We start from the raw sequence: 16,643 nt of genomic DNA, 5'->3' as shown, positions 1-16,643 counted from the left end.
TGAGGCAGAGAAGATTGCTTGGGTCCGGAGTGTTTAAGGGCCTTAAATTCTGTTAAGATATTTAGACTTTCTTTTATAGTTAATGAAATTTTCATTGATGTTTTTAAGCAGATGAGTAACAAGATCAGACTTGTGCTTTTAGAGAGTAACTACTGGTGCTACGGAAGGTCAGTTGGACGAGGCAGAGAAATGGGAGTGAGGAGACAGTAGTTCCTCACAGTCGATTTCAGCCATGAAGCAAAAGAAAGGAAGAGGCGGGCATGGTGGCGCACGCCTGTACTCCCAGCTACTGGGGAGGCTGAGGCAGGGGGATCGCTTGAGCCCAGGAGTGTGAGGCTGCTGTGAGCTGTGAGGAGGCTACTGCACTCCGGTCCGGGCCACGGAGACTCTGTCTGGGGGGAAAATAAAAAAGAAAAGAAAGTAAGAGCACCTAGACTAAAGTAGTCATCTTGGGATAGGAGGAAGGAGTTCAAGATATTGTAGGATGGAGAATTACTAGTACTTTGTTGGGGCATGGAGAGGAGACACAGATGACTTTGAGATACCTGATTGAGTAGTATCTCAGTGGTGCTGCTATTTGAACCGGTGACTATGTAAGTTTATAATGGATGAAGGTTGGGGCAGAGGATGTACTGAGTTTGAGGTCTGTGTTGAGTATCCATGCTGGTCAGGCTTTCAGAATGCATGTCTGCAGCTCAGGGAGAGAGGTGGATGTTTGAGGGAGAAATCTGGGTTTTACTGAAGCAATAGAATTAGGTAAAATTTCCCAGGAGACTCAAAACACGAGTAGAGAATTAACTTTAGCACATGCAGTTCATGATAACTCCTTTGGTTGTATAAAAGTAATTTTCACGCAGGAACATACTGAGTGCTTATTTGTGCAGGCTCTGAAGATGGAGAGACAAACAAGACAGGCATTTCTGCCTGAAAGAGAACTGAGTTCTAGAAGGAAAAGCACACAAGTAAATCTGGGATTAGAGTGCAGCGTCATATGAGCGACGGAGTAGCAAGGCTGAGGAGAGGATGCATGTGAGGGCACGAAAAAAAATCAGATTGGGGAGGTGTGGGCTTGATCTTGAAGGAGAAATTTGTCTTTTGCTCCTTTTTGGCAAATCTTTTACCTGTGATACACTCCTAGTTGTGCACTCCCAGGCCCGTTACCCAGGGCTTTTCACTGTGCTGTCTGTCAGCTCTTACCTGTCCACCCTCTGGGCGTAGAGAGTGACTAACCCCCAGTGGTTGTATCAGCAGTTTATGGGGTGGCACCGCGGCGCTGCCATCGGTCTGCAGCTGTCACGAGCGTTGGCAACACCGTCACTGGCTTCATCGGAATGTTTGTGTGTGGCTTTCTAGAAATAAGCGTTTGTCAGACCTCACAGCTTTTCCACTTGAGACCTGCTTTTTTATTGTCTGTGTCAGGGAAGGAGGGAGAAATGACCACGGACCTGTGATGGTGTCTAGGGGGTTCAGGCCGTGGCTGAGGGGATGAAAGGGAGAGGACAGAAACAAGCTGTTGCAAGGTGGGGGCTAACAGGTTTTAGTGTTTGAATAAGGTATCCAACCTTATAGTAGTTGAGCAGCCTTGAGTTACAGTAACTATAAAACCATCTCAAAAAAAATCACTAAGGAAAAGCGTGTGTTTCACTGTGAAAACTGATACTTATTAAAGATACCACAATACTGAGTTCACTCGGTTACCAGTTATGTTTCCTTATTGAAAGGCTGCTTTCCACTTTGTGTTATGTCAGGAAAAACAGGTATTGCGTGTACTTGTCTTGGCTTACTCCTACTTTCCTTTCAAGACCCAGTTAAACGTCTGTTGTGAACCTTTTCTTGAAGGGTCTCACCTCTTCTCCCTCTTCAGTGCTGGGATTTTTTGTGCCCCCAGAGCATTCCGTACACACTTCTCTCCGTTGCACTTAGCTGTGCTGGTCTCCTCCTCTCTACTAGGCTGTTGGCTCCTTAGGACGGGGACTGTCCTATTTCCATCTCACGCCTCGATCATGATTATTACTTAAATTTTAGTAAATACTGGGTCATTAAATATGAAATGTCTGATTGTGAATCAAAAGTGTAGTTTATTATATCTCAAACAAGCAGTACAATTAATCAAAGTATGCACCTAAACTATTGACACAGTTTTGCCATCTTAATGGTAGCTTGTTTATGCCAGCAGCAAAGAAGCCTAGAGAGTGAGTGGCGATGAAATTGTGAAAAACTGTTTTCTACAGCTTGTTGAGAATTGAATATTTTTCCCTGCTAGTGGTGGTCCAAAGCCTGGAAGAAGTGGTAGTCAGTGGGTACAAGGTCTGGTGAATACGATGGATGACAGAGAGTTTCCAAGTCCAGCCTCTGTAGTTTGAGCGGCATTGTTTGTGTGACATGTGGTCGAGTGTTGTCTCACAAGAGGATTGGCCTGTCTCTAGTGACCAGTCTCGGGTGCCTAATTGCAAGCATCCTCATCATTTCATCCAATTGGTTGCAACAAATTGGGTATCCACTGTAATCAATTTGACCAGGTTTCATGAAGCTGTAGTGGATAATACCAGCCCTGGACCACCAAACAGACACCGTTAGCTTTTTTTTGATGAATATTTGGTTTGGGACTGTATTTCAGCACTTCATCTTTATCCAACCATTGTGCTGAACGCTTGCAATTGTCAAGGATCCATTTTCTTCACATGTAACAATACAGTGTAGAAATGGTTGAACTTTATATCATGACAACAAAGAAAGGCAAGCTTCGAGATGATTTCTCCTCTGACGCTTGTGTAATTCATGCGGTGCCCATCTGTCCAGCTTCTTTACCTTGCCCATTTGTTTCAATAGTGTTGGAACAGTAACGTGAAACCTAGCTGCTAATTCTCGCGTAGGTTGCGAAGGATTCGCTTTCCCTACAGCTTTCAGCTCATCGTTATTCACCTTGGTCTCGGGTCACCCTGGCTCATTTTCAAGGTTAAAATCACCAGAACAGAACCTCTCAAACCATCAACGTACTGTGCATTCATTAGCCACATCCTTCCCAAACACTTCGTTGCTATTTCGGGCTGTCTGTGCCATGACGGAACTCATATTAGAAAATAACACGAATTTTTGACTTATCCATGGTTTCACAAAAATTGCTCTAAAAAAAAAAATGAAAGATAAATCACAAGCCAAAACATGTGTTTGAAAGACTGAGAATGTACTTTCACAATAAAAATAAAACAAGAAGTGTCAAAGTGAAATGTTAGGAGATACTAACTCTCAAACTTGGTACTTAAGGAAATCAGACAGTTCATACTTAATAACCTACTCAGTATACCATTGGAGATATCAGAATACTCTGTAGAGCTTGGAATCACAATGCATTTAATGCTTTTAAGATACGAACATTAGCATTTGTAAGTTTTTACATTTCAAAATTATTAAACAAAGGATAGTATGGTTTTTCTAAAATTTGTCTTTAAGTGAAAAGACAACTTTAGAAAGTTACAGTTTCCAGTTAAAATTGATATGCAACTTTTAGTTATGAAACTAAACAAATCAGAGTCCCATTTTAGCCAAGTATTAGTTTGTTGACCAATTTTTTCTTTTTATCCTCTACTATGTTAACTGGCCCAATATTCTAATGATAAACAATTATGGTAAAGCAGAGTTTATTTAAGCAGCTAAATTATAAGGGCACGTAAATGTTTTTTTTCTGTATGAATTAAAGTAGATTTAAAAAAATAATTTAAATTCAGTTTTGGACCCTGATACTTCAGTACATTTTTTCTCCCATAAATCTAAATCAAAGGTATGATTATACACTGAATTTATACTATTCAGTAATATAAATGTAATCCTGTCTTTATAGTGAGGTAGATAACTAATTAAGAAGCAAGAGGTGTAGCTCCTTTGTTAATATGGATTCTGCCATTCTCTGAAGTTTATTATAAAAGCAATTCTTAAACTAATGTTAAAAGTAAAAAGAGGACAAATGTCAATATTTTTGGTATTAGTAAAGTAAGGATGCAGGTAGAATCTAAATATACCTATATCTTTTTATATATATGGTTCCCCAGTTTTTCCCTTCAGTGGATAATGGGAGGATTATTTTAGTCTGTCTATAGATAAAGTAGAACAGGGCAAGTCTTTTTTTAAAAATAAAATTGGGTCATGTGCAGAGGTACCGATCCCAATTCGGTTGTTAATTAATAACAGATATAGCCCATAAAATTAACTTTGTTTTTTTGTTCTCCTTTTAGAGAGTTTTTTTTTTTGTGGTATGAAAAACCCATTTATTTTTGCTGGTGATAATTCATGAGCAAGGTTGTTCTTACAAATATTAGAAAACTAACTTTTATTTGATTCATATATTGGAAATATTTTTTGTTGCTTATTTAACTCTTCCTTCTTTGACTCATCTGCAGAGTAAGAAGTAACTGGTGGTGTGGACTTTAAGAATTGTCTTTAAGTATTTATGTTTTTTATAATACAAATTTATTGGACCAGGGGAACTAGTTTGCCCTACGTCCACTAAGGAAGACTGAGTTTTTTATCAGTGCCTTTTGAATAATAGTGTACATAAATACCACATACGATACGATACTTACTACTCTCCACCCCCAGTAACTCTGGGATAAGGCCCAAGAATTTTTATAAACACCATCAGACTATTCTGACATAGATGAATCCTTGACCACCCTTGAAGAAATACTAGTTTATATAGTGTTAATGCTATTGTTGTCACTTTTAATGGGTCCAGTGGCTAGGCACGAACCTATCTTGCCCCAGATTCTTGTCCTCAAACTTTAAAGGTGATAATTTGTATTATAATGAAATTGGGAAATAAAGTACATAGAAAAAAACATACCTAATAGTATTATCCAGAGAAAACCGATAATGTTTTAGTTGTTTTCTTTAGGCTTTTAACATTTTAATTGGAATTTTACTGTATAGATTTTTCTTCTACTTTTCTTACTCTTAACCCTATATAAATTTTTTATCGTGTTGTTGAGAAATCATTCGTAGCATTTTCAGTGTTCGTATAGTATTGCCGCATCTATTGGATCATAATTTACTTAACCTTCCCTTTGTTGTTAGATGTTTAAAGATTGTTTCTGATAAATAACACTGGAATGAACATCTTTGTTAGGAAAGTGTTTTTCCGTATCTAGGACCTTTTCCTCCTTTGCTAAGGGCCCTAAAAACATTTTTAAAAGCTCTTGAAACATATTGCTAAACTGTTTTCCATAAAGGTTCTGCTAATCAAAGTTACCGGCAGTAAACTTGCGTTGTTACAGCCCACCTTCACCAGCATTGAGTGTATTTGTTTAAAACAAACAATTTTTGCTTCACTAGACAAAATGATGCATATTACTTAACCATCCCTTGTTATAGTTAATATGTATTTTCTGTATATGTAAAAATTAGTTTGGTATTTTATACCTTTTTTTTAATACTAAGAACTTATATTTTTAAGAGTTCTTGAGGAAAATTTTTGATAATCCATGAATGGTAATTCCCTTGAATTTTCCCAGTTGTTGGGGCAGTTAATAGTAAACATATAGTTTGTTTTTGCCACAGATCAGAGTATTTCATAAATATTGAGTCCTTTTATGTCCTCTCTCCACATACTTTGGAAATTGGAGATTTAAGCTGATTTTAAGTATGGAGTTAATTTATTTATAAAAAACAAGGTTCTAGGCCGGGCATGGTGGCTCACGCCTGTAAATCCTAGCACTCTGGGAGGCCGAGACCGGAGGATCGCTCTAGGTCAGGAGTTCAAGACCAGCCTGAGCAAGAGCGAAACCCTATCTCTACTAAAAATAGAAAGAAATTATCTGGACAGCTAAAAATATGTATAGAAAAAAAAAATTACCTGGGCGTGGTAGCGCATACCTGTAGTCCCAGCTACTCAGGAGGCTGAGGCAGGAGGATCGCTTGAGCCCAGGAGTTTGAGGTTGCTGTGAGCTAGGCTGATGCCACAGCACTCTAGCCTGGGCAACAGAGCGAGACTCTGTCTCAAAAAAAAAAAAAAAAAACCAAAACACAAGGTTCTTATTTCTACTTCAAACTAAAGTTTTACCTTTCATTGTCAATAAACCTCTTCTAACTCTCTGTGCTTCTAATTGGAATTACTGGTAAATCTCTAGATTTCAGACATAACTCATACCTCTATTTCTAGGTTTATGAATTTTGAAGAATGCCATCCAACTTTGAAGATTCCCTGATTCAAAAAAAATTAAGAAACAATTCGCTTCTCCTCTCTCTTCTCAGTGTTTGATATTTACAATTATTTTCATTTTTTGTATTATTCCCAGTGTTAGTTTAAATAATAAACACAAACCTTTGTCCTGCCCACTCACTGAGCTCGCTAGACTCTCCTGTTCCCCTTGCTGGACTGATTTCTGCAAGCTGCCTCCAGGCACAAAGGATAGCGGTAGGATCCAGCTTCTTTGTTTCCCTTCTCTGGTGGATTACAGCACTGCTTGTTGTACAGTGCCTCAAAATACTTATTTCCTGTGTTTTATTCACTTTTCTAGTTGTTTATGGCAGGAAGGTAATCTCAGATCCTCATGGCTGATAGGTGAAGTTCTTAAATAACTTCTTAATTGCTGAAGTGAATGGATTGCTTCAGAGCCCCTATATTGAAGTCTTTGGATTTGATACTAAGTTCCCTTTCGCTTGAAAATTTTCTTCCTTTTTTTTTTTGTTTTTTGAGACAGAGTCTCGCTCTGTTGCCCAGGCTAGAGTGCCGTGGCGTCAGCCTAGCTCACAGCAACCTCAAACTCCTGGCTGGGCTCAAGCGATCCTCTGCCTCAGCCTCCCGAGTAGCTGGGACTACAGGCATGCACCACCATGCCCGGCTAATTTTTTCTGTATATTTTTAGTTATCCAGATAATTTCTTTCTATTTTTCAGTAGAGATGGGGTCTCACTCTTGCTCAGGCTGGTCTCAAACTCCTGACCTTGAGCGATCCTCCCACCTCGGCCTCCCAGAGTGCTGGGATTACAGGCGTGAGCCACCGCACCCAGCCGAAAATTTTCTTCTTGACTTTCAGCTACCACCTTTTCCTGGTAGACCTACTATTTCTGACTTTCCTTTCGTTCACTTAGTCTGGTCCTTTAATCATATTATTTGCAATAATAATTATAATAGCAATAGAAGTCACCATTGCTAGACCATATGCTAACTTTAAACCTATATTCTCATTTTAATTCATAAAGCAACTGCTCAGTATTTTTCAGGATTTTCTTTCTTCCTCCTCTTACTGTGTATACTTTAAGTTATTGGCCCCACCTGTATACTGACATCTTTAACATTTGTATTTTTAGCCTTTATTTCTGGACTGAGTTCTCAATCTACATATCCAACACTCTATTAGTATTGATTGCCACTTGGATTTTCAAAAGGCTTATCAGCCTAATACAATTGAAGTGGACCTCCTTTTTGCCCCTCTTTCTGTCCTTTTTTTCATCTTGACATTGATCTGTAGTAAAAACATACACACAACAAAAGCAAGCTATGCTTTATAAATAAGCATCAGTCTGCACATTAACCTGATTGTTTCCTGAGTCTGTCCGTGCTTCTCCGTTCCTACGGCCTTGTCCTGTCACAGCTCTCCTCATCTTCTGTCTGTACAATTGTACCAGCCTCCTAGTTGTGTCCCTCTAAAATCTATAATATTTTAAAAATTTAAATCAGAATGTACTTTCTGGCTTCAAGTCTTCAGTAGTTCCCTAAATGCTACTGGATAACATCTGTTCTCTTTAACAAGTCTCTTTGTTCTGTCATTTGCTTCTCCTTGGGTCTTTCTCTTTCTGCTCCTTGTGCCTACTCTGAGTCAGCATCACAGACAGAACCACACTGTTGCCCAGCTCTGTTCTTGCTGCCTCCTGTCTCCCCAGCTTGTATGGCTGACTCTTTCTTACTTGTTTCTAGGGCTTAGTCCCTTGTTTCTAGGTCTCTTCCTTTTGCTCCCATAGTGTCCTGTGCACATGTAGCTCTAGTATTATGTCTGTTATGCATTTAAATGATCTGTTTGTTTCACTTTTCTTTACTGTATTCTGAGGTCCTAGAAGAGATGAATTTTTAAAAATTTGTATTTGTAACCTAAGCACCTAGCTGAGTACACAGTGCTCAACTCATTTGTAGATAGTTTCTATTTTAAGTAGGAACACAGCTGTCCATCCTTTTTTCCAAACTGGAAACACGGATGTTTTCCTAGTGTTTTCTCTCTCTGTCGCATCTAACCAGTTTCAAGTCCTTAATTTTGCTTTTATTCAGGGGTTTGTGTTTGCATACTTTGTTCATGTTTGTTCATTCCTTCAACAAATGTCATGAAGTGCTACTATGTGTACTAGTTATACTGCCTGCTGAATATTGCATTAAATTTATATGTTAATTTTTAGAGAATTAACATGCTTATAAAAGTTTTTTCATTTAGGAACAAAGGTTTATTAAGTTTCATTTTAGGTACCCAAGGAAAGTTTTACAGATATTCTCGTTTGATTTTGTACATTTCTTTTTTTTTTTTTTTTTTTTTTTTTTTTGAGACAGAGTCTCACTCTGTTGCCCAGGCTAGAGTGAGTGCCGTGGCGTCAGCCTAGCTCACAGCAACCTCAAACTCCTGAGCTCAAGCGATCCTCCTGTCTCAGCCTCCCGAGTGGCTGGGACTACAGGCATGCACCACCATGCCCGGCTAATTTTTTCTATATATATTTTTTAGCTGTCCATATAATTTCTTTCTATTTTTAGTAGAGATGGGGTCTCGCTCTTGCTCAGGCTGGTCTCGAACTCCTGAGCTCAAACGATCCGCCCACCTCGGCCTCCCAGAGTGCTAGGATTACAGGCGTGAGCCACCGCGCCCGGCCGATTTTGTACATTTCTTTTAAGGCTTATTTGTAAATGTTTAGCAGTTCTTTTCTTATTATGAATAAGATTTTTTTTTCTGTTATATCTTCTAATTTGTTGATGCTCATGTATGGGAAGTGGATTAGATGATCATGTATCTGGCCAATTTATTAATCTCTCAGTAGCTTTCATGAACTTGGGTTTTTAACTATTGGTTATTTCAAATAGCAGGGTTTTTTTCCTTCTTTGTATTTATGTTTATTTTTCATGTCTTAGTACATTGGTTAGGGCCTCCAATACAATGTTGAGTAGAAGCACTGATAGTTGACATCTTAGTATTTATTCTTGACTTTAATGAAAGTGCTTTTCATCTGTCTTGTTAACTGTGAATGTTTAAATATTAATAATTTTAAAAAGTGAAATTTTTAAATAGGAAGCATCACCTATTCCTAACTTGCTAAGAGCTTTATCCTCAATCTGTGTTGAATTTTATCAAATGCTTCTTGGTGTCTGTAGAGATGATCATATTAATCTGTAAATCTAAAGAATTACAGAATGAGATTTCGTAAAGATAGATTTTCTTAACATCACATCTTTTCCCTGATTTATTTAATGTAGCACTGGATTTGATTGCTAATGTTTTATAAAGGATATTTTTGTCTATAATTATAAGTGAGATATGTTCATAGTGTTCTTTCATTTAATTCTTCTCTGCTTTTGTTTCAGAATTATGCTAGCCTTACAGACTGTGCTGAAGGCTGAAGTATTTCAATTTTTTTTTCAGTTGAAAAAACTTTAAATTTGAGCTGTTTAAACAATAAAAATTAGTTGTTTCTTACATATTTAGTAGAATTTGTTCACAAACATGATTTAGAAAATAGCTATTTCTTGGTATCTTTATTTCCCCAAATTCTAGTCAAGTAGGTGTAAATAAGACCTTCTTTAATACTTGTGGAATAAATATTCTCTAGACAGCGTTCTAAGAATTACTACATAGAATTGTTTGTTATTTGTTTTTTGTCAGAGAAGCGTTACTATGGCTAATTCACTAGGATGTGGAATTAGTCTGTAGGAGAAATAAATGGATATTTGTCTTCATGGATAGATTTTCTTCATAGAAAAATGTTGCTTGGAGGTAGTCTAAATTGGAAGCTAACAGGCCGGATGCAGTGGCTCACACCTGTATTCTTAGCACTCTGGGAGGCCGAGGTGAGAGGATCGCTTGAGCTCAGGAGTTTGAGACCAGCCTGAGCAAGAGTGAGACCCCGTCTCTGCTAAAAATAGAAAAAATTAGCTGGGCGTGGTGGCACAGGCCTGTAGTCCCAGCTACTTGGGAGGCTGAGGCAGGAGAATCACTTGAGCGCAGGAGTTTGAGGTTGCGGTGAGCTGGGCTGATGCCATGGCACTCTAGACCAAGCAACAGAACAAGACACTGTCTCAAAAAAAATAAAATAAATAAATAAATTTGAAGCTAACAGTTTTAGGAAAATAGTATAATTTGCATTATTGAATACAAGTACTTGCATAGCTACCATGTGTAAAAAGACCAAAGGTAACCATTTTTACAAATGTATTCATGTTTTGGGTTATTTTTACCATTTTCTCTTTTAAAGTGTATTCTGTGATTTAGACTCATTCAAATTAGTGTTTAGGCAAATACTGTTTTTAAAGCTTGAAGTACTTTAATTTGTTTCCGTTCACATTCCCCTTTTTTAATTTGATATTTTTAAGCATTCATAAAACTCTGGATACATTACAAAAGTAATTGAACATCTGGATATAACTAGGATTTATATGATAAAGCAGTGTTTCTGAACAAGGGACAGTTTTGCTCCCAGGAGGCATTTGATAACATCCAGAGACTTTTTGGTCGTCGTCATGGAGGTGGCTGTGCATGTACAAGCGTGTGTGGCACTGTCATCCAGTGGGTGGTGGCCAGGGAAGCTGGTGGCCATCCCGCTGTGCACAGGGTAGCTCTCACAACAAGGATTAGCTGTCTCAAAACGCCAGTTGAGCCAAGCTTGAGAAACTCTGTTGTAAAAGGAAGATAGATAAACAAATATGAATCCGTAATATAAACAGGTGTTTTCAGATGTGTGCTTTTTTCTTCAGAAACTGGAATTCTGTGTAACTCAATACAGTTTACAGTGTCCTTATGGAAAGGATGTGAAGTGTCTGCTCTTGACTGACATCTAGTGAGACATTTAAAAATAAAAGTAAAGCTGTAGTTTAAGATTAAATATGTAAATCAGAGTTACTGCTAATTTTTTTTCCCCACTGTTAGAAAATTCACAAATAAGGAAACTAGGAAGTGATTAAACAATTTGTAGCCATGAGAAATTATATTTGAGCTATTATAATGATTTGTTTATAGCCACCAAAAAAGACTACTTAAGCTAAGAATTTACTTCCTGAAGAAATAGAATATAGTAAAATCTTAGCATAAGTATGATTTCTCTTTTATGTTTCACTTATATTCTTCATTTTAATATTAGAGCTTAGCATATAAAATCTTTCTTTTGATAGTCTTCTGAATAAAAGCACAACCACTCATGTGAGACTTTTATATTTTAAAAAATGCCTAAAATTGTAGAATTTGAGAGCCAAAGAACACCTTTGTGGTTTAGTTCAGTTTCCGCATTTACAGAGATTAAAAATTTCAATTTCAGAGAGGTAGAGTGATCTTTTCCAATATCATACAACTTGTTAGTACCAGATCTTGTACTAGAACCCACAACTCTTGCTTCTAGTCAAGTGCTCTTTCAAGTAAAGGAAAGTATTAAGCATGCTTTGAATTCTATTTGAAGTTTTCAAGTTATTTTTCAGTCAAACTATAAATATTAAAACTGTTAAATCATTATTTCCGTAATGTATATGCTTGTATAAATGTTTTAAAATAGTATGTATGTTTATAAATTGTCCTGTTTTGTTTAATTTTAACTTAAAACTGTTATGCCAGTTTAAACATGAAGTTTTAAAATTTTTATTTCACAGGCAACTACACCTCCAAATCAAGGAAGGCCAGATTCTCCAGTCTATGCTAATCTACAGGAACTGAAAATATCCCAGTCTGCTCTTCCCCCACTTCCTGGGAGCCCAGCAATTCAGATTAATGGAGAATGGGAAACTCACAAAGACAGTTCAGGGCGTTGTTACTACTATAACAGAGGAACACAGGAAAGAACTTGGAAACCACCTCGTTGGGCTCGGGATGCAAGCATAAGCAAAGATTTCCAAAGTCTGGGAGATTTCCAAAGTTCAGGAGATCAAGAGGTATGAGTAGTTAAGGAATCAACTTGCAAGTTACCAGATTTTCTCTTTTCATTATTCATAAGCAAAAGAGGCAAATAGGTTTATTTCTTGGTATCAGGATGGTAGAATATTTGAATCTCTAAGGTACTAAAAGTTCTTTCTAAGCTTTATTATATTAATGCTAGCTTTATTATATTAATAGTAGCTGACCTTGTAGTATGCTTACTAGTTCCAGAACTGTATTAAAGTTGTCTAGTGCCAGCGTGTTTCCTTATGAATTAGAAGATGCTAATTCCATTACTGTTATTGCACAAGCCAGTGACATCTTTTAGAAAAAGAAGGAAAGAAAATATATGATGTGACCTTGCCAAATAAATGGAAACAATATTATTTAACTAATTAAAACAGATACTTTTCTCTATTGGCTTAGTATGGCTACCAAGCTACTTCTCAGTTTTTCTCTCTGTCAGACATACAAGATCAATTTTTTATTTCTATGTAAGGGAAGCAATTATAATTTCTTTGCTATAATTGTATCATTCTATAAATCTTACAGTTCACTTTAAAATCGTTATTTTTGGGTTGGGCGAGGTGGCCCATGCCTGTAATCCTAGCACTCTGGGAGGCCAAGGTGGGAGTATTGCTTGAGGTCAGGAGTTTGAGCCCAGTCTGAGCAAGAGAAAGACCCCGATCTCTACTAAAAATAGAAAAATTAGCCAGACATGGTGGCGCACCCCTGTTAGTCCCAGCTACTCGGGAGGCTGAGGCAGGAGGATCCCTTGAGCCCAGGAGTTTGAGGTTGCTGTGAGCTATGATGATGCCACTGCACTATATCCAGGGCAATGGAGGGAGACTGTCTCTCAAAAAAAAGAAACAAAAAAAAAAACCCAAATCATTATTTTCTCTAACAAGTATTAATACTACTTCACCCCTCTAGTTTCACCTTCCTCCATACCTCTTGCAAGGTGGTATAGTGAATTGGCCAGCTATACCTTGGGAAACGCTCATCTCAGTAGTCTGGAGAGGCCTTGGGCTATTTAGATGTGCAGGAGAAGTTTAGGTACGATTGATGGAAGGGAGCAAACTCCTGCTGTTGGCAGACTGGAGGCTCTCCACCTGCATAGGACACCCTGCTTTTATAGAAAGCAGCTGCCTTGTACAAAATAAAAGCAGAGCTCCGGGTAGATAGGAGCTGGAAAAATCACGTAACACATCAGTTTAGCAGGCCCTAAAAGTTTTTGTAGTTAATAACCCCCGGCCCCCTTCTTATCCTATTTTTCAGTTGGTTATTTACAGCTTTGGTTAGGTAGCAACTTGTACTTTTAGTGTTCAAGTGAGAACCAAAAATAGAGAAATGGTTCATGTTTAACTATAATAAGAAAGTTAGGAAAATTTTATTTGAATTGTACATACAGAAGATTTGAAAATAAACTATCCTGTGTATCAATAATAAAGTCTTATAATTTATTAGGAGAATTAAGAAAAAGACTAAATTATAGCCTAACTTAAAGGAATTTAAAGTACACACAAGAACTTTTAACATTTTCTTAGCTTTGTATATTAATAAATAGACAAGAATGATTTGTATATATGCCTTAGCTTACACTACTAGTCTCTGCAAAAATTGTATAGAAATGAATATTTCCAAAGTGGCTGGAGCACATCTTCCAGTAACTTCTTGAGAAAAGTTGTGTATGGGAAGTAAAGTTGAGACTGTGTGTGTATGAAAGTATCTGTAGTCTTCTCTTATATTTAGTTGAGAGCATGCCAGGATATAGAATTCTAGGCTGGAAATAATTTTCTCACACTTGCAAGCCATTTTGAACTTGCCTTTAATGGTGATCTGTGTCACCTGCTTGTTGGGGAGTCTCCAGTGTTAAAACCCTTAGGTCTTTTCAGTCTCCATACAAGTCTTTATTAGATCTTCTGCCTAGAAGGTAAGGGCTGCCCCGGTCTTAATGCTGGCATTCAGTTTGCATATGGTGCCTCACACTCCCCTGTTTCCGTTGGTACCCATGTCCCAGTTGTGTCTGTTGTCCCCCAGCTCAGAATCTTACTGTCGTTCCTTCTTCAGAGGGAATAAATCCCCGTATTTCTGCTAATAGTCAGCCATGAAGAAGAGTATCCTGGTGATTTTAGTTCTCCTTAGTATCTCTGATTTCATCCCCCAGTTCCAGAGGTGTCTAATACCATCAGTTCCTGACCCATTTGCAGATTCTGCTCTGTAAACTTGCTGGGATTCATCCTCCCCTCACGTCTCCCCCGCCCCCACCACGCCAGCTTAGGTTCTGCTTTCTTCTGTGTGGATAATTCAATTTTTTATTCATCTGCTTGACTGTTTCCCTCTTTGTGTTCTTCCTGTTCTTGTAAGTTTACATCATTTTAAGCATATTTCACATCTGTTATTTTAGTGGGTTTTGAGAGAGAGGAAGTGTTCACTCTTCCATCTTCACTCGGAAGCTTATTATTTTAGTGGTTACCCTAGAACAGTGGTGATTAACTGGCAGTGATTTTGCCTTCCAGGGACATTGGCAAAGTCTGGGGACTGTTTGATTGTCACAGTGGGGGCAGTGCTACTGACATCTAGTGGGTAGAGGCCAGAGATGCTGCTGAACGTCCAGCCATACACAAGCTCGCCACAGCGAAGCACGATCTGGCCCTAAATGTCAACTGCGCTGCTCTCGAGAGACACTGCCCTAGGAATTTTTTTTTTTAATTTTTTAGAGGCAGGGTCTCATTGTGTGCTCAGGTTGGACTGCAGTGGCTATTTACAAGCACATTATGTCCTGGAACTCCTGGGCTCAAGAGACTCTCTCCTGCCTCAGCCTCCCGAGTAGCTGAGACTACGGCTGTGCAGCGCGACGCCGACCTCAGTGTGCGTGGCCAGTCTGTGCAGAGGCTGGGGCTCAGCAGTGCCCTCTTGCTTCTTAAAGCCACGCAAGAGCTGTACGTGCTGTGGTGCTATTGTTGTCCTATATTTCTGTTTTTAGCCTCCTTGTTGTTGTCGTACATGACTCTGAAAATTAATCCTCATTTTACCACCTTCTTTTCTCACATTTTCTTGTGTCTTGAGTACATGCTTTTAAATTTCCTCATGAGAGTGTTAGGGAATCTCAGATTTTATTTGTCTGGAAATTTATTTATTTTGCTTTTATTTTTGAAGAATATTTTTAATGGGTGTGCAGTCCTAAGGTGAGTATTTTTTTCCTAGTTTATTGAAGATTTTACTCTAATTTTCTGGCTTTCATTGTTGATGCTGAAAATTCAGATGTCATTCTCATTGTCTTTTCTTTATCGATAATTTCTCTCTTCTTGTTGGCAACTTTTTTGACATGTTGTGTCTGTACTTCCACTGGGATGTGACTGGGTGAAGATATCTTTTTCATCTCCTGTCAGGGTTTTGTTGGGACTCCTGAATTTGAGGAGTCTTGTCTTTGATCAGGTCTGGAAAATTTTTAGCTGTTACCTGTATATAGACCCTGCCCCCATTTTCTCTTTCCTCTTATTCTAGAACTTCGATGAGATGAGTATTAATCTCACTCTGTTCATCTGTGTCTGTCTGTGCATCATTCTAAATATTTCAAGATCTAGCTTCTGTTCACTATTTTTCTCTTTGTCTACATCTTCATTTGATGTTAAACCAATCCTTGAATTTTAAGAAAAGTGTTATTTTTATTTGTTTGGAGAATTTCCCCCATATTATTACTTTGAAAAGTTTTAAAGCTACAAAAAGGTTGAAAGAATAGTATAATGAACATTAATAAATCATATAGCCTTCATTTAGATTTACCAATTGTTAAAATTTTGCCACTTTGCTTTCTCTATCCCTCCCTTCACACAAACACACACACACACACCCCCACACACGTGTATTTATTTTCTTAACCATTTGAGGCATAAAATAAAAACATTTTATTTCCTAAGTGTAAGACTTTTTTCCATCAAAACCACAATACATTTATCACACCCAAGAAATGTAATATTGGCATACTATTTTATACATTGTTAAAATTCATTGTTTCTCAGTTGTCAAGTAATATCCTTAATTGTTTTTTCCCCCCTACAATGAAGGATGCAGTAAAGGATCATATATTGCATTTATTTGTTATATCTCTCTTTAGCCTTATTTTGTTTTTGTTAATTCTAGTATGTGTAAAGTTTTTGGGAGTGATTATTCTGTTTTTATTCTAACTCATGGTGTTTTGTTTTTCCTCTTTTATATGTGTGTATGTGTATTTTAATGTGAGATTATAGCTCTTAGAAATTCTTAAGTAGCAGTCCTTAATGCTAAAGTCAAAAGTGGGTTCCTTCAGAGAGGGGTTGGTTTTGCTTCTGCCAGGTCGCTGGCAAAACTATTAATAATATCCCGTGAATATTTCAAACTAAATCTTTAGCTTTAGTTTTTATGGGCCACCTGGGTAGTAGTAATTTCGATTGTGTGAACCCTGGCTAGTGGCTGAAGAGTGCCTTGATTTCCCCTGATTACTGGGGAAGATTCTTGTGATTTTCCTGGTGTGGAACAAAGGGGCAAGATTTGTTTGTGGTTCACTCGTAACCTGTGGGTATGATTT

At 37.8% G+C, this 16,643-nt stretch overlaps 1 protein-coding gene across 8 annotated transcripts in view; it reads left to right on the top strand.

Annotated features, from left to right (window-relative positions):
• ARHGAP12 (Rho GTPase activating protein 12) overlaps positions 1 to 16,643 on the top strand; it is a 93,026-nt gene that overhangs the window by 30,845 nt on the left and 45,538 nt on the right. For all 8 annotated transcript variants that reach the window (XM_069458660.1, XM_069458659.1, XM_069458657.1 and 5 more), the window contains exon 2: positions 11,815 to 12,093. In XM_069458660.1, coding sequence (XP_069314761.1) covers positions 11,815 to 12,093 — 279 coding nt within the window. The remainder of the gene's footprint in view (positions 1 to 11,814; positions 12,094 to 16,643) is intronic.

Source organism: Eulemur rufifrons, chromosome 25 (assembly GCF_041146395.1).
Source record: "Eulemur rufifrons isolate Redbay chromosome 25, OSU_ERuf_1, whole genome shotgun sequence".
Taxonomy (NCBI): Eukaryota; Metazoa; Chordata; class Mammalia; order Primates; family Lemuridae; genus Eulemur; species Eulemur rufifrons.
This window is presented reverse-complemented; position numbering and strand designations above follow the sequence as displayed.